Source organism: Crassostrea angulata, chromosome 9, assembly GCF_025612915.1.
Source record: "Crassostrea angulata isolate pt1a10 chromosome 9, ASM2561291v2, whole genome shotgun sequence".
Classification (NCBI taxonomy): domain Eukaryota; kingdom Metazoa; phylum Mollusca; class Bivalvia; order Ostreida; family Ostreidae; genus Magallana; species Magallana angulata.
In genome coordinates, this window is record NC_069119.1 from 28,391,786 (window position 1) to 28,410,094 (window position 18,309).

The 18,309-nt window shown below is 32.1% G+C and overlaps 3 protein-coding genes across 3 annotated transcripts; 1 reads left to right on the forward strand and 2 right to left on the reverse strand.

Annotated features, from left to right (window-relative positions):
* The first annotated feature begins 201 nt into the window (after positions 1-201).
* LOC128163513 (uncharacterized) lies at positions 202-4,033 on the forward strand. Its single transcript, XM_052827129.1, has 5 exons — positions 202-356; positions 766-851; positions 2,311-2,416; positions 2,792-2,898; positions 3,571-4,033. Exons 1-5 carry the CDS (start codon positions 251-253, stop codon positions 3,739-3,741), a joined length of 576 nt encoding a protein of 191 aa, XP_052683089.1. The 5' UTR covers positions 202-250; the 3' UTR covers positions 3,742-4,033.
* Positions 4,034-6,844: 2,811 nt separating this feature from the next.
* Positions 6,845-12,506, reverse strand: LOC128163525 (uncharacterized). The gene is made up of 5 exons (XM_052827144.1): positions 12,312-12,506; positions 11,958-12,037; positions 11,130-11,229; positions 10,316-10,422; positions 6,845-7,198 (listed from the first exon to the last, which is right to left on the reverse strand). The coding sequence occupies exons 1-5, from the start codon at positions 12,466-12,468 to the stop codon at positions 7,034-7,036; spliced, it is 609 nt and encodes a 202-aa protein (XP_052683104.1). The 5' UTR covers positions 12,469-12,506; the 3' UTR covers positions 6,845-7,033.
* A 1,046-nt stretch (positions 12,507-13,552) lies between these two features.
* LOC128164333 (uncharacterized) lies at positions 13,553-18,309 on the reverse strand. Its single transcript, XM_052828123.1, has 5 exons — positions 18,185-18,309; positions 17,872-17,957; positions 16,760-16,859; positions 15,156-15,265; positions 13,553-13,797 (listed from the first exon to the last, which is right to left on the reverse strand). The coding sequence occupies exons 1-5, from the start codon at positions 18,288-18,290 to the stop codon at positions 13,633-13,635; spliced, it is 567 nt and encodes a 188-aa protein (XP_052684083.1). The 5' UTR covers positions 18,291-18,309; the 3' UTR covers positions 13,553-13,632.

Sequence of the window (18,309 nt, forward strand, 5' to 3'; positions counted from 1 at the left end):
AACCCCCTTCGCGCTGAAGTCCATGTCAACGAGAAGTATCAACAAATGTATTATTTGTTTGTCGATCGTTGTAAAGTATATAAAGCTCATCGAATAGCTAAAAAATTTAATTACATTATGATACATAATTAAAATGATGCGTAGCCAGTCTCACTCGATAACAGCTGTTGATGTACATGGTATATAAGGACCTAGACCGATGTCCATCGGCACAGTGAATCACAGTGAAGGTCCAACAATAGCATAGAGAATGAAGACCACACAAGCTTACTTGTTCCTGACGCTGGTGGCATTAGCGCTCGGCTGTACATGGATTCCCAAAATCGACCAAGAGGACTATTGCTATGCTGATTACGGTATATATTTTCTTGTTGAATACTTACTTACTAAAATTATTTATTGTTTTTAAATCATTTTTGTTAGTAATTTTTGATACAGTATACGGGATATATCCGTTGAGTGCTGAGCTACAATAAACCATGTTTTTCCCACTTTTTTTTTCGAAAAAGAAGTAAGCTTTTGTTCAACTTGGTTAGCGCCATCAGTTTAAAATACATGCGGCTAAGCTAAATATAAAAGGCTTAGCAAAATCATTTTTGCTGAAATATATTCAACCTTATTAAGCAATAAAACCCAGTATAAAGCTGATAATTTTTTTTTAAAATACACATGCACTTGCTTCTCCTGAAATGATTACAGTTGAAACTCGTCATTTTATCATTGTTCTCTGGGATTCTTAAAAGACTTTTGTGTTTCCATTTCAAGCATTCGAAGCAGAGGTGAAAGCTTCTAAAGGACTGGTGGACAACAGGCTCTACGAATACGAGATATACATCCACACCGTTTATAAAGTAAGTATTATTTAAGGAAAAAAGAATCATTCTTTGAGTATTATGAGGTGATAATTTTGGTCAGTACGTGGTAAAATCCAATAAAGCCCAAAGGGCTTTATGATAGATTTGACCACGCTCCGACCGAAATTATCACCTCATAAATATTCAAAGAATGATTCCTTATTACTTATATTTATATTATTTCCAAATTGTACACTTTAAAACAACTTTATTTTAAAGCCACTATATTTATGTAGCACATGCTATGTATTACTATGCGACGCAACCAATACCGTGTCTCGATTATGATGTAAGACACGCCCATTTTGTGTCACTCATGTTTTATGAAGTTATCGGGGTGTAGGGTTCAAAATTGTATGAGATAAATATTTAAAAAAAATATTATCAAAATTGGATATCGATACTACATCGTGTCTTGGATATAACTCCAAAATTGCTTCATAATGTTATCACAGACAATGACAGTTGAAAATGTAAATATACGTGTATAATGAAACTACTAGTGTGTTGAATGCAATTTGTTAAAAAAATAACGTGATTCATCTTTGACATGACTTTACGCTAGTCGGGCTATTCAAGCGTTTAGTGTATTCTTATCAAGACGACTCGATGGTCGTGGCCGTTTTAAGACTTTACTGACCTCCTTTAAAAAGAGAGCTTAATATAGTTATCATAAAGGAATATGCTTTTTTCTTTCCTAAATGATTGTTTATAGCTGAAGAATTCAAATCTTAAACTTTAACGAAGATTTGATGGATATTTGTTGACCAATCATCCTAGGCCTCTTTAAGCGCGAGCTTGCTAAGTTTAAAGCCCTCCCTGTATATGCCATTCCAATCGGTGCTGCCTATTTACAAACCATTTACACACAATTAACAGTATATCAAATTGAACATCAAAACCAAATTTATACTTTTGAATTAAGATATATTGCCAATAAACTAAAAAAATGCATGCTCCAGAGGAACTGCTTATACATTTAGTATGTCATTACGTCTGATATGACGTAAACTATAATTGAATTTTATCGGATACGTAATTACTGTAAAATGAATCAAAAATCAATTCCCGCGCTTGCGCTGGATATCATTCAGTATCCTATAAATATACCGTTTATTTTATTTCAAGGAAATAGATGTAATGAATAAAAGTAACCAGGTAATTAAAGTAGATACTGTAAATTCCTTATTTTACGCTCGTATTTAATTCCGCGATCCCGCCGGTTTGTATCAAATCGCGAGAATATAAAATCGCAAACGTTGAACTTTTCTCCTTATATCTTACAGTTTTCAACTCTCAGAAAATAATGGCGAGATTTTAAAATCCGCGAAGGATGTTTCTCGCAATTTTACGCGGATATTAATTTCTCGCGTTTATTTAGTAATTAACAGTATATATAATTAAAACATATGGTCATTTTTTTTTTAGAATAAATGACTTTTATTATGATCAACAGGGGGATGTGAAAGAGAAGCTGGCTACAGATACTATCTTTGGAGAAGGCCCCTCCAACTCCTGTGGACCCGATGTCTTGGATGAAGGCGAAACTTACCTGATTTACGGTAAACATTCTTATTTTACTACACTAAATATTTACATCTACATTTTTTTTAATTTTATTTTAAAGTGTTGCCTATTTACTTTATACTAAATACTTTTTTTTAAATCAGCAAACATTTAATTGATTACAATTAAATAGCATAGTGCATCATGAATATATAAAAAGGCGAAAAATATGGAATTTCCTTTTTATTTAAAGATTAAAATTTTTATATTTTTATAAATCTAATTCAGTAAATATTATAAAAACCCCAGGTGGATTCGAAATTAACGAAACATTCAGTTGTAATCCTGTGTCATAATGTTTAAGAAAAAGTATTTGTCTCAATGTAGGTAGATATCTAACAACTAAAATGATTTCTTTTTACACGAATCAGCAAAAGAAACCGACGGGAAAATTAAGCTAGCATCTTACAGAAAAATCAGTGACGTAAGCGATGACGATATCGTGAGAATGACGACGAAATACGATTGCAGTTGCGAGGTAAGTAACGAATCAAACATTACAAAACGTATAATGCCGCTGTAATTTGAATACCTTAGGTACAATTGTTATTATACGTGTATTAATGTTTGATTTTTAGCTATACTGGCGTGCGACCAGTTCTCGCCGAGTACCATTTCTCGCCAGTACATGGTGACGTCATTTTTCGTATATAATTTTATGTGTTGATAAAATGACGTCACAATGTACTGGCGAGAAATGGTACTCGGCGAGAACTGGTCGCATGCCAGTAGGACTTAGAAAAATATAGGAATAAGGGAGAAAACAACACATTTAATTGATTTTGAAAATATAGATGGGATAAAGACATAATGTTTCTTATATTGAAAATCACCGAACAGTTTCAGAATCTCTTTATAAAGGATACATAAATATTATATCGGCTGAGAAATGATAATTAGATGTCGGTATTTTAAAATGTATAGATACATGAGTGCTCAATGTAATCTTTCTTTTTGCATATACCTGTAAAAATTAATATGCATTATGCTAACAAGGCAATGGGTATATGTAACAGTTGTAGATTTCTGAATGGCATTTATCAACGTCTTTTTAAACAGTAGTACAAGTTTAAATAACAGAAGCATTTATAACTGTGTAATCAGACTCTACTATAGTATTAGCAGTAAGAGTTATTCGTTTGATTTGTAGGTAAAATTCAATTACGACAAAATCTTCCGTCCCGAAGAATCTTTTCCGGACCTCCCTGCTGCTTCAGAAAACGAGTGCAACGTTCCAGAGAAATGGTGCTCTAGAAATTCCTACTGCCAGCGAAATGATGAGGGGCAATGTACATGGGGCGAACTAGGGGACTGTTATTAAGCTACATTGGACCAAAAGCGCGGCATAAGTTACTAGTAATCGTAATTGCTATCACTATAATCAAGAACAGATTGTTATAGTTCTTCTCATTAATTTAGTTTATATTGGGTCCAATAGTTCAAATAAAAAAAAAATTAAGACTTGAGCATAATGATGACGTTCTTACTGGTATATTAAATCCGTAATGGCTTACCAACTAAACTTCTATTAGCATATTCATATTTTAAAAAGAAAATGACTTGTTCCAGTCATGGTAAAAAAAAATCATCAAAATAAAATTATAAACAAAATACCTAAACGTTACTTGGTTTATCGCATTTCCATTTTAATTGGTGCTGAACTACAGTCTGGATTTTGGGAGTTGATTTTAATCAACTCTCCTATGCACTTACCCGAGCAAAACGAAAGTGAAACAGTGTTTGGAACTAAGCACAAATCAATACCGCTGACAACCCTTTGTTCTTCAAAATAATCGATAAATTCGATGCAATGTATTCTGAAACATTGTTTTTCAGGAAAACTTATCTAAACCTTGTGAGATTTTAAATGGCACAAACAGTTTAGATATTTTTTGAAGTCGTATGTATTCCTCCGCTAGAGTTCAATGTAGTCTCGTTCAACCAGACGCTCGGCTGTCTCAGTTAATATGCGACAAAACATAGAGTCCCTCTTGCTTGTCGGAGATAAACGGAGACAGCCGAGCATTTGGATGAACAAGACTAGAGTTCAATCTTGCCTTGGTCCATACCATTTCTCAGAAATTTATCGATTACTACTTGCCATGCAAAATCACATATCGCTGCATTTAAAATAAATGATAATCGATAAAATCAACTCCCGTCAGTACTTCAGTACTTTGTTTGTCTTTACCAATACATGTACATGTATATCCCAATAGGACTGCTTAAGGATAAACATAATTTCTTTATTACGCCCAGTCTTGCTTAGACTTTACAAAAAACCGTTATCTGCAGGTCAGAGTTTGAATGACCTTGAAATAATGTCGAATGCCAAGATCAATTCAGACATCTGTAAAAAATCCTTGATTTCACCCTATTTAATTCTTTGTTAGACTGTCTGGCTAAGACTTCATCAATTTAGTGCTTGATATATTATAATATATGATATATAATATGATATATTTTAATATATATGATCCTATTTTTCTCTCACTTTATTCACTCAAATATAATTGTTATACCCCTGTAAAACAGTTATTATATATAACTCTATACGAAAACAAGTCCAGTATTTTGACTGTTTGTCTGGAACTGTTAGATTAAAACTGTTAAAATCGACTGTTAAAAAAGACTGTTGATAGGTGACGCCTTATTCCGCGTAAACGTGTTATTGATTAGAAGGGGTATAACAAAACAGTTGTTGTCTGTGTCTCGGGCAACAGTTAATCTGTCAGACCGGCTCGCAAACTGTTGCCCGCGGCCTTCGGCAACAGTTTGCGAGCCGGTCCGACAGATCAACTATTGCCCTCGACCCAAATCAACAACTGTATATTACTAAATGGATATAGTGTGTGCAATGCAACTATATTAGACAAAATGTGTTAGTCAAAGTTCAAGGTAAAACAAATTCCATTGATATGATTTCATCCATAATATGTTTTTTGTTAAAGCAAGACTTCTTTCGAATGTACATTCATAATAGTGGGTTTTTTTTAAAAATCTAATTTCCGTTTTCTAGACAAAAAATTCCGTTTTAAATAAAGACAAAATTATGCAAAATATTGTACTTGTACAGTATTGCTTGATTATGTACAATACACACTTAGACGGGTTCAGCTATTATGCAATAGAAATGTAAACAGTAAGACCATCTCACATAAAAAGTTGCGTGCTTGAATTTTATTATCTAGTCTTTCTAGATCCATCCACGTTGAACGCTAGTACACAACGTGACTGTCTATATAATAAGTTACATCAATGAATACTTGTCTTTCCAAATTTTGAGTTAGGAAACTCATTTCTTAATGCAAAATTTCATCAGAAGAATAACATTGTGTCTATAGGAAAATAAAACCTGCTATTTTTCTCGTTTTGATGATTTTAGCAGTACCAATCAAACCTTGAGAGATGTTACGTTGAACACTGGTACATCTGACATATGTTACTGTTTCGTTGTTACACCTGCTGCAATGCCTGTCATTGACAGATTTCAATTGGTTGGGTTTAGATTTTTCAATGACTTTGTTTACCTAAGGCTATGCGCGAGGTAGGTACAAGCTTGTTGATGACAAATGACATGTATTAATGAGAATCATCTATAAAACTAATGAAGTTTTAATTTGTGCAGCTACTCTCTGATAATAAATATCAGTATTTCGTAAACAGGGTCAGTGATCCAATGAATAACTGAATTGATCTTTTATAGTCATAGATTTAGAGAGAAATTGTCACCAAAATGATTGCCTTAAAGACATGTAAATTGCGTTAGTGTTTTTGCACTGATTTCATGGCCTCACTTAACTATCAAATAAAATTAGAAACGCACTTCCAAGTAATGGCAAGCCCTACAGTACGCATTAAGTAATATCCATTGTCCTGGTACTATGTTGCACTCTTTACAAAGATCTTTATTAGTAGCTAAGTGATACAAGCGTAAGCGCTAAACTTTTAATACACTACCTGTTGAAAATTGATATAAACATGATTGTAGAAAAACCCCATTAACACCATCATGTCCCATTAGTCCGGAGGGAAAAGAGATAAACTTAAAACTAATCTAACCTCTAAATTGACCTGGAATAAGCTTTTGAAAAAATAAAACAAAAGCTCGATGATCACCAAAATTCACCTGTTGAATTGATAAACAAAAAAAAATGAAAAACTACTGTTTCTAAAACGTAACCTATAGCAACGTTTGGCTCATTTACAGAACATCGCTGGTTCTAATGCTAAATACTAGTACATTGTATATTTTTTTTTTTTCATTCTTTTTTAAAGCTATTTATCTCAAAACATGTATCTGATATCGGTAAAGAATCGATATCTGATATTGGTGAAGATTTAATATTTAATATCTGTAAATAGATGATAAATCTCGATACCTGATTTCGGTGAAGAGATATTGAACAATATCACGACACAAAAATAGTATCTTCTTCTTTATTGCAACCTGCTGCAAAACATATTAATATAGACGCTTGATGTGTTTAATGCAAAATGATTGATTTACTTATTTGTTTTATTTTTCTCGGGAAAAAATGCCAAAATAAATTTTTCTTGCAGTTGTCATTCTATAAGCGATCGAGAAATGTTAACTTCTATAAACATTTTCTTCAATAACAATCGCCTGTGTCTCCCCAAGTACAAACGCCGTCCGAATTCTTTTGACAATACCCACTTCTGGAGCAAAAATCTTCAGGAGCGTTACACTCGTTTTTTGACGGTTCCGGAAGTTGCTGACTTTGCGCCCCATGGAATGCTGCGTAGTTAATATTGATCTAAAACGAGAAAAACTATTGAAGAAAAAATGGCAAATTTTGAACTACAACAAAAGGTGATTTAATCAAATAACATAATTTCATTTTTTCGTCAATGTTTTAGCTTTCACTCTTTCTTGTCATATAATTACTCATTTACTCTTTTCTGGCTTGTTACGAATCGTTTGTTAGAGACATTTTTCCTAGATTGAACAGTATTTCAACCGAATATAATTGAACTTCCGAGCTCACAACAAAAACGTATCAAAATTTATGCAAAAGTTATTGGCAGCATAGGCAATTCAACTTTTTAGTGTTAAGTGTTTGCTTTTAGTGTTGCCAATAATCCTTACAGTGTATATACAATGTACCATACCATTCTAAATCAAAGAAGTGAAACTACTTAATTGTGTTGATTTTTATGATTTTTTTTTTGCTGGACAAATACACAGATATTGCTGGTTCAAAGCCGTTTAATTGTTACTGTTTACTTGACGAGGAATTCCACAGGAAAGTCCTACTCGCAATATTAGGTTCATTGCTTAATTTTTTAAGATTTGGTTTTTAATTTTTTCACGGTGATGATCGTTTTTTTGTGAATTATAAAAGCTGTAAATATTTCATTTTTAGCTCACCTTAACCGAAGGTTCAAGTGAGCTTTTCTGATCAACCGTTGTCCGTCGTCCGTCCGTCCGTCCGTCTGTCTGTCCGTCCGTCTGTAAACTTTTCACATTTTCAACTTCTTCTCAAAAACCACTGGGCCAAATTTAACCAAATTTGGTACAAAGCATCCTTATGGAAAGGGGATTATAAATTGTCAAAATAAAGGACACAGCCCTTTTCAAAAGGGAGATAATTGCAAAACAGTAAGTATAGGGTGCATGTCTTTAAAAATCTTCTTCTCAAGAACCACTGCACCAGAAATGCCAATATTTACACAAAAGCTTGTATATATAGTGAAGATTCTAAATTGTAAAAATCGTGACCCTCGGACCAAAACTGGGGCCCCAGGCGAGGTTCAAAGTTTAACATAGAAATACATAGGAAAATGTTTAAAAAATCTTCACCTCAAGAACCACTGCACCAGAAATGCCAATATTTACACAAAAGCTTGTATATATAGTGAAGATTCTAAATTGTAGAAATCGTGACTCTCGGACCAAAACTGGGGCCCCAGGCGGGGTTCAAAGTTTAACATAGAACTACATATGGAAAATATTTTTAAAAATCTTCTTCTCAAGAACCACTGCACCAGAAATGCCAATATTTACACAAAAGCTTGTATATATAGTGAAGATTCTAAATTGTAAAAAGTGTGACCCTCGGACCAAAACTGGGTCCCCAGGCGGGGTTCAAAGTTCAACATAGAAATACATAGGAAAATGTTTAAAAAATCTTCTTCTCAAGAACCACTGCACCAGAAATGCCAATATTTACACAAAAGCTTGTATATATAGTGAAGATTGTAAAAATCGTGACCCCCGAACAAAAAGTGGGGCCCCAGTAGGGATTTAGATTTTAACATATATAAGAAAGTGTTTTAAAATCTTCTTCTCAAGAACTATAGTCCAACTATTTGGGATATTAGTATGCATACATGTACATCCTTAAATAATGTAGATTCAAAAAATTGTAACTCCCGGACAACTGATGGGCACCAAGAGGGGTTCAAAATTTAAACATTTTAAAAAACATAAAGGAAAAGTTTACAAATTTTCTTCTCAAGAACTACAATGTTTTAGTTTGTGGAATTGCTATGCATGCATCCTTCGCTTATGTAGATTCCTAATTGGTAAAATCGTGACCCCCGGACCAATACTGGGGCCCCAAGATGGGGTCAAAGTTTATTATAGAAATATAAAGGTAACATTTGAATAATCTTCTTCTCGAGAACTACAATGCTTCAATTTGTGAGATTACTATCATGCATACAACCTTGGATAATGAAGGTTCGACAGTTTTAAAATAGTGACCCCTGGACTACTACTAGGGACGCACGATGGGTTTAAAGTTAAATGTAGAAGTACCGGTATATATGGAAAATGTTTAAAAATCTTCTTTTCGAGAACTACAATGCATCAATTTGTCAGATAACTACGTAAGCACACTCAAATAGTGTAGATTCGAAATTATAAAGCCGTGACCTCAATCTAATACTGGGGCCTCAAGAGGTGTTCAAAATTTAGCAAAGAAATATAGAGGGAAAATGTTGAAAAATCTTTTTCTAGGGAACTATAATGCTTCAGCTTGTGAGATAACTTTGCAAGCATCCTTAAATAATGTAGATTCCAAATAATTAAAACTTTAGCACTGGACTAATACTGTGGCCCCAAGAGGGGTTCAAAGTTTAACATAGAAAGATATATTGAAAATGTTTTTAAAAAGTTTTTCTCGAGAACTATAATGCTAGTTTGTGAGATTACTATGCAAGGATCCTCAAATTGTATAAACTCTAATGAAGTGGAACCAAGAGTTATCTTTCTTGATGTTCTGTACAGTCTGAGAGTTATTCCTCTTGAAGTGGAACTCTTCTACGTTCAGTTTTTCAGGTTGTGTACGTGCGGTCCCACCGCAGTGCTACACATTTTCATTCCTATGTTACTATTTATGTTGTTCAAGCCAACCATAAACCTCGGACCATAACTGGGTCCCCAGAAAGGGGTTCAATGTTTAAAATAGAAAAAGCATATGCTACGAAATGTAATGTTACAAGGAACTGCTGTTCAGGTGAGCGATGTGGCCCATGGGCCTCTTGTTCACTCATTTTAGAAGCATTTTTGTAATATATGGTTTGAAGACATGTATTTTTTTCATGTAGTAAATTAACAAACTTCTTTTGAAACAAAACACTAGCTAGTTACTGATTTATTAACCACTTCTAATACAGGTGATTGCATCAACCTCTAAAAAATCAACTTTTAAAAAAGAAATTTCTTGCATTATTTTCCAAGTATCATTACTTTTTGATTTCGGAAAATTGAATTCTTTACAGGGGCGTCCAGTAATGACGATTCGAGATGAATATTTCAAATACATATCTCGAAAAAAAAAAAATTTTATCCGTGTATTGTCAAATTTTATCTTGCTCTTTAAATCCTTTTTGACACATACTTTTATACCCATAAATGATTTACTTACGGTGCAGGTACAATCATAATTTGTTGTTATTCGTTCAATATCTGATGGTTTCACGTCAGCCATTTTTCTGTATGTTGTGATCTGAATATTTTCACCATTGATTGTGGCTGCAAGGGCAACAAAAATTTGTATTATTAGAACGTTAGTACACAACATTTATAGTAGTGGATGCTTCTTTACTTACAAACGCATGCAAGCGAAATTTTGTAGTAGCACTGACAACTTTGATTTTCCTTAATAGTAAATTTGATTTCTTTTTCAAAATAAGGAAATTTTAAGGTAAGTCACTAAAAACCAGGGATTATAAACCTACATACATATTGATGACAATTTTACAGGTGCATGTTAAAAAAACCTGTAGAACAAATTTAACTTATTCATGTTACAACGTGTTGAAATTTAACCTAAAATTAAATCTTCACTTAAGGAATGAATTCAATATTTATTTGTTTTATACGATATAAAATGGTTTGGCGCAGTTAACGCTTAAAAAATAAAATAATAAAAAATAAAAAAATAAAAAAGCGTAAACTGTTTCAAACCATTTTATATCGTATAAAACTAATAAATATTGAATTCATTGCTTATAATTTAATTTTTCTACTCTTCAATGTAGATAAAAACGTCATTTGACCTTTAAAATAACGTAAAATTGTACAAAATTCAAACGTAACGTCAGGCGTTTGATACGTTTTTGACGTAAGTCTTACTATGACGTAGGCAACATCCTTTATACGATATAATATAATTTTTTAGCCAATCAGAAAGCGCGTTAGAACCAGAATTAAATTATTGTCAATTATAACTGACCTACCGAAGATTAAATACTTAGTGTTCAGATCTAACATCTGAGGTCCACAGGAGAATAGAGTACCATGTCCGAGAAGAGTAGAAGGAATGTTCTCGGCAGCACCCTATTAAATAAATGTTGTATATAATGTCGGGTAGAGGTGGCTTATCCTCCCCCCCCCCCCCCCCCCCCCACACACACACTTTTTTGCAAAGTTATATATTACTTTTCTCATAATTCTTTTGGGTTTTTTTAGTTGTTAAGATTTTTTATAAGGTTTAGCCCCCCATCCCCCTTTTAATTTGCTTCCGACACCACTGGTGTAGACCATTTTGCGACGACTTATTTTCGATGCCCAGTCTATAGTCTATGTTATACTTGTTTAGAATTAGAAGGATGCCGTTATATTAATTACTTGACATTACTACATTTGTACAAAGTTTGAAGACATGCTATGCATTAATCAACAAAATGACAAGTAAAAAGAGTTTCGCTTAGAATTGTTTTATATTGACGTATATATTCCCTACAAACGGAATTTTATTTCTTTTATTTTTTCCAACTCGATTTTCGTTTCAAAAGTAAAAATAGTCTTGAATTTTGCGGTCTATTGTAATACACTGAATTTGAGTTTTAGATAAATTTAATTTTTAAAAATACTTGTTCATAAGTGGTACCGTTGTTAACAGTTTAGCACACGTATTTTTTATAAACATGTATTTTGACAGGGGAATTGTTTAAAACAAGGTGGATTTTTTTGGGGAGGGGGGGGGTTTAAAAAGTATTTTATACACTTGTCAAACACAAAAAATGGACAACAACTAAGTAACGATTAGTTAAATAGTGTCTTACCTTGTATACAGTAACAACGTCAAACCCATACTTTATACTGATTATTCCAGTATCATTTGACGTAATTTCTGCTTCAAACGCTATACACAAAAAGAAAATAAAACCGTTCAGGAAATTAAAAGTAAACCACTACCGCCTTCTGTTAACCACAAAAAAAAAAAATCAGAGAAACACACAATTTATAATAATTTAAGCACCCATTTTTTTTTTAATTTTTGGTAACAAAGAAATGTAACAATCTTTTTTCAAAGGCAGTAATGTTAAGAAGGATCTGGTAAATTAAAAGGAGAACAATATATAAATGACACGAAAAAAAAAATTATCATTAATTCTAGTAAACATCTATGTACATACCAAAATCTGCATTACAGAAGTCCATTTGCTCACTTCGCGGAATATATGTGCAGCCGGAACATGCGGAGGCAAACAGTAACATATAAACAAATTTCATCGAGTCCATTGTCTCTCTATGTGATGCAAACCGATTGCTTGAAAAATTGTGAAAGTGCATTTATATATTTGTGCTGTTGTTTTAGATAAAACTGTTTTGATTCAACTTCTAGAAAAATTGATGAACGATTACAACCTTGCAAATCGAGACAACATTAATAAAATAAGCAGATGTTACACTTATTTGCGAAAGCTTAATCATCATTTATAACACAATTATTTCTAATCAAAGTTGAATTAAAGACCACGTGTAACTGTTCTTACCCCCCTCCATCCTAAAAAAAATTAAAAATATTAAAATAAATGGACATTACTAAATTTAAGGTTAATCAAATTCATTAAAATATAAACTTATGATAAAACAAATAGGCAACCAGTATTACATGTGCGTTTTTTGGGGGAGTTGATTTTAATCAACTCTCCTATGCAGTTACTCTGGCAAACCGAAAGTGAAACAGTGTTGGGACCTAAGCACAAATCATCACCGCTGACAAGATTTAGTTCTTGAAAATAATCGATAAATTCGATGTAATGTATCTTGAAGCGTTGTTTTTTTACGAAACTTATTTATGAATACCTTGAAAAAGTCAGATGTTAAATAGTACGAACAATTTAGATATTTTTTGCAGTTGTACATGTATGTATTCATACGCCAGAGTTCATAAAAATTAAAGAAAATTAAACATGTCGGTAACACAATAGGTCCAAACTCGGTAAATTTAGTTTGCAGCAAATAAAAATATAAAGTATGAACTCATACATGTATTGTTTAAAATACTGCTTTGTTGTTTATAAACCTTTAAGTTATGTTAAATTGTAAATTATACATAAAAAAATGAAGGTTTTAGTTTTTAAGTTATATGTCCGTCTGAATTATTTTGATGCATGTAAAAATATTTTAAGTAGAAGAACAGAAACTTAATTTACATTTATTCTGCTCTAACAAATATTCTGTACCCTACTTTTATTAGAAAAACTTTAATTAAATTATTTTTGTTCTTTCCTTCATCCCACTGCCAATTGCATATACCAAACAAAGACTTTAAAACCTGTATTTTTTCACAATGTCTCTACTTTAAATATTGTTTTACGTACGGAAAACAATGTTTCCGTTACATGTGAACATATCATTAAAAAACAACTAAAAAAATGCAATCTCAGAATTCATATTCATAATACATGTACATTTAATTACAAAATAGGGATTTGTAGAGAAGGAAACACTCTAGTAGCATTCACCGTGGTTACCCCATGTACATACACCCTCGGAATTCTTTTGACAAAACCCACTTCTTGAACAAAACCCTTGCGGGGTGACGCACGCGCTAGTTGATGGCTTGGATGTCGTCACACTTTGCACACTGACGTCAGAATAGTCAACAATGTTAATCTGAAAAAAAAAATAAAATTCATGAGTTTTCTATAAATTGCTCTCGCTTTTTTAAAGTATTTGTAATTTGGTACACTTTAAAAACAAATATATTTGAAAATCAAAGTTTAAATTTGTTTTAGTAAACGAGCATTTCTGAACAGGCACGAAGCATCAGCCTCCTCCTCCCCCCCCCCCCCCCCCACTATATTGCACAGCAAAGATTTTTCTTTAATTTACATACACAAAATTGAATTAACATGGAGTTGCCCCTCCCCCCCCCCACACTTTTCTGTGACCTTGTAAAAATTGAATTGAAAAAAAGAAAATAAACAGTGAAATTGAAATGAAAAGTATACATCCCCCCCCCCCCCCGGATTAGGATTTTCAGGATTTTGGAGAGTAACTGCATGCCTGCGCACTAGAAACAATTGTTTGCAATTTTCAATGTAAGTTGCTTTTTTATTCGTGTACAGGTATGAACTGTTGGTCTAAAAATAGTATTTATTTTCATTACAACATTATATTGGCAACACCTTTTTAGTAAAAGATATTTTAAATATAAAGATCAGTGTATAATTGACTGAACCAAATCGAGGGATGTTTTTGGGAGGATAATAATAATAATACATTGTACTTGTATTTTTATGATTTAATATTTTCATGGTACTTGTACGTATAAACTGCTTATCTATATGGCATAATAATTGCATAAATGTTCAAAACCAAACGTATTTATCAAAATTACTTATTGATACAGAGGAAATGAAATGAATCGAGGTTTAAAATGTTACAAATAAATATATAGGTACATTATAGTAGAATAAAATAATGCATGCGGGGGTGGGGGTTGTGGGTTGTTGTTTTTTCATGATCACTGTCACTCTGTCCCTACCAACGGCATTCGTGAACAAAGTACCAGTCTCCCTCTGTTATAAATTCATTTTACATCAGGGATATACTTAATGATAACAAAAAATCATGATAATTTTTTTAAAATAAAATCCGTACGATAATTTTATTAAGGCAAATGACAATAAAGCAGCATGATAATATAATTTGTCAATCAAATTATATATCTTTTATTCATTTATAAAGCTTTCAAGAAAATCGTTTACTCTGAGTTTTAGTTGTCAATTTCCTATTGTGATAAAGTACAAAACAAATTCATAATCCAGTTCATTTTGCCTGCATAAATGTTAATACTTCAAACGACTGAACCTTAAAATCATTATGTGATTTGTTATTACCATGTAAATATGGTCTCATACCTAGAGTTCTTTTTATCATACTTAAATAGTTTTAGTCAAACAAACATGATTATATCAAATAACAAGTTCATAAAAATTTTGTAATTGAAAACAAAAAAATATACTCACTTTGCAATCACAGTCGTATTTTGTCGTCATTCGCTCAAAATCAGTGCTCTTTACGTAGCGCATATTTATGTAAAATAGAAAGCGAAGCGCCCCGTCATCCCCACGTTTTGCTGAAAATGTAATTAAGGAATAAGGAATCATTCTTTAAGTATTATGAGGTGGTAATTGTGGTCGGGGCGAGATCAAATCCAATAAAGCCCGAAAGGCTTTATGATTGACCTGACCATGCTCCGACCGAAATTCCACCTCATGATATTCAGAAAATGATTCCTTATTTTTACACAATTTTAATTCATTGTGCGATTAAATATTTAAATATAAATAAGCAAACCTCGCTGGCGCCTCAAGTATACGTATTTTAATGTTATATGTTATTTAGTACAAAATTGATATGCAATGTTATCACGGGCAAAGCCGATGGAAAATGTAAAAATGTAAATATTACAGAACAGAAGAGCTTTTGTTAGCCTAAAGACATGATTAAAATAAAACACCTTGCGTTAAAGAGATAGTCTATGTGTTTTATGATAGAAATTATATTAAGTAATTTTTAAACTTAACTTCTTTTTTACATTATAAGTTAAGCATTTTTTAATATTTAAGTCAATATTGCCAAAGGCGATATCGTTCCAATCACTTACTTAAAGATTGAGGAAATAATAGAAACAATGTAGTGGCTTCTCAAAATAACCCGTTTGAACTTGGAAACTTTCCAAAAAAAAAAACCCGGTAAAGTGGTTTTTTAAAAGAAGGTCTTTCCTATTTTACTGTCATCTTTTTTTATATCCTTAACCCCAGAACAAAACACTATTTTGCCTTGATATCTTGTTTACAAACACACGCTTGCGACATTAAGTATGTGATATTAAATATTTCTTATGGAACGTTTTCTGTCCAACTCGGAAATTAAATCCTTTAACTTAAATCTAAACTTTAAAATGCGTTTGAATTAAATTGACTCTAAAAAAAAGTTCAAAACTGATATAGATTATGAAAAATAAAAACCCAAACGTTACTTTAAAAAAACCATTAAATAAGACATATATAAATTAAATATTATGTGCGAGTCCAAAAAATTTTAAAAGGTTGAAACCAGAGAAAGAGAGAAACAAATAATGAATTGTATTCAAAGATACGCCTGTTGCTTGTGTTAACTGGTATTTATAGTAATATAACTTAAAACGTCTGTGCACAATTATTTTTTAAAAACTAACTCGGCAAGATTTCATTTATAGGAGCATATACTTGATCTATCATTTCAATAAAGAATACTCAGAAAATTGTCCTAGAATGATCTTCTTTTTTTTTTTTTGGTTTACTAAAAATAGAATGATATACATTGCTACTGAAGAAAAGGTCTGGAGGTATTAACTCTGGCTTTCAATTTCAAATAAAGAAGATTTCAGTGAAATTGATTAGGACAAACCGATTTAGTGCATTTTTTTAAATAGTTTGCATTTAGCATTGAATTTTATCTAAAAAATAAATTTGCATTCTCCTTAGTCAAGCTATGAAGTTATGATATTTTTTATTGAAAATCATATATAATTGCCATAAAATATGAAAAAGCAGTAATCATTAAAAGAAAACAATTGAATTCTTACCGAAAATTACATAGGCCGTATTCAGACGTACTTTTTCCGGGCCACAGTTCATGAAATATCCATCCCCGATAAGAGTCGATGGAATATTTTTGGCCGTCCCCTGTACATAAAACATTTACATATAACAAAGAATAACTTTCAGTTAAAATTTTGTGCGTTTAAAAGATGAAAATGTGATTTAATTGTCGTTCTAAATAAGTAATAAGGAATCATTCTTTGAGTATTATGGGGTGATAATTTTGGTCGGGGCGTGATCAAATCCAATAAAGCCCGAAGGGCTTTATGATAGATTTGATCACACCCCGACCGAAATTATCATCTCATAATATTCAAAGAATGATTCCTTATTACTTATATTTATATAATTTATAGCCATCGTACGATTATATATCTAAATGTTAATTAGCAAACCCCGCTGGCGCCTCGTTTGGCGTCATTTGTATTATGGGTTACTGTACAAAATCGATATGTAATGTTATCACAGGCAAAGACACTGGAAAATGTAAATAAAAATTATAAGAATAATTATTTCAGTTACAGGATGTAATTTAAATACCGGCAAGGGTGATCAAATCAATAAAAGTGCAAGGGTTTTTATGTAAAGATTTTTAATCACGGTCGACCGCATTTGATTACCCGATAAAATTCAAAGACTGATTCATTTTGACACAAATTTATGTAATGTTTAGCAACACATAAAAAATTAAGTGACTGGGACTTGCAAATCACTTCTACACATCCATTGTATTCGATATATCAGCGTTCGAGATAACGACGTTTAACTGTACATTGCACGATTAAATACCATTGGTGAAATGAAGTATACTTTGCATTATAGAATAAATGTGTAGTGCAATTACTGACAAAGACTCTTGAAAATGAAAACATTCCAAAGGTTCCTAATTAAACGCAAGGAATTAAATAACGCGTAAAATCGCAAGAAGCTACCCTCGCAGATTTTAAAATCTCGCTTTTTCAGACTGTTTTCACCTATAGGACATTATAACAAAAAAGTGTTAGCCTTTAACTATTCTCTCGATCTGATGCAAAACAGCGGAATCGCAGAATTAAGTACTCGCGTAAAATAAGAAAATTACAGTATCTTTTCGTACCTTGAAGACAGTCTTTACGTCAAATTCATACTCATAATTCATAATGTCAGCGCTGATTTTACTTGATGTTATATTTGCTTCAAAAACTGCAGGGAAAAGTACAAAAAAACCTCTCAATGTAGTATGCTAAGATAGGAAGTAATAATTAATGCAAGATGTAAAATAAATGTGAAATAAGATGTAAAATAAACAAGTGCACAATATATTTTTCTTAATATGGTGAAATAATGTTAAAAACTTATAGGAAAGTACGCTGTACAAAATTACAAAAAAAAAGAAAAGAAAGGAACAGCAATGAAATGCATATACATACCAAAATCAGATTTACAGAAGTCGACCTGTACAACTATTGGAAAACGAGTGCACCCAAAACATGTTGCGATGAACACAAAGAACACAGCGTAATTGAATAAAATCATCTTCGGTCTATTGGTGAGA

Bases quoted from the DNA above. Each gene is read 5' to 3' on its own strand.
- LOC128163513 (XM_052827129.1), top strand. From the start codon at position 251: ATGAAGACCACACAAGCTTACTTGTTCCTGACGCTGGTGGCATTAGCG. The intron at 2,417-2,791 runs GTAAACATTCTT...TACACGAATCAG, and splicing joins CGAAACTTACCTGATTTACG to CAAAAGAAACCGACGGGAAA. The intron at 2,899-3,570 runs GTAAGTAACGAA...TTTGATTTGTAG, and splicing joins AATACGATTGCAGTTGCGAG to GTAAAATTCAATTACGACAA.
- LOC128163525 (XM_052827144.1), bottom strand. From the start codon at position 12,468: ATGCACTTTCACAATTTTTCAAGCAATCGGTTTGCATCACATAGAGAG. The intron at 12,038-12,311 runs GTATGTACATAG...TTTTGTGTATAG, and splicing joins CTTCTGTAATGCAGATTTTG to CGTTTGAAGCAGAAATTACG. The intron at 10,423-11,129 runs GTAGGTCAGTTA...TTGCCCTTGCAG, and splicing joins CACTAAGTATTTAATCTTCG to CCACAATCAATGGTGAAAAT.
- LOC128164333 (XM_052828123.1), bottom strand. From the start codon at position 18,290: ATGATTTTATTCAATTACGCTGTGTTCTTTGTGTTCATCGCAACATGT. The intron at 17,958-18,184 runs GTATGTATATGC...TTTTCCCTGCAG, and splicing joins CTTCTGTAAATCTGATTTTG to TTTTTGAAGCAAATATAACA. The intron at 13,798-15,155 runs GTGAGTATATTT...TTTTTTTTTCAG, and splicing joins AATACGACTGTGATTGCAAA to ATTAACATTGTTGACTATTC.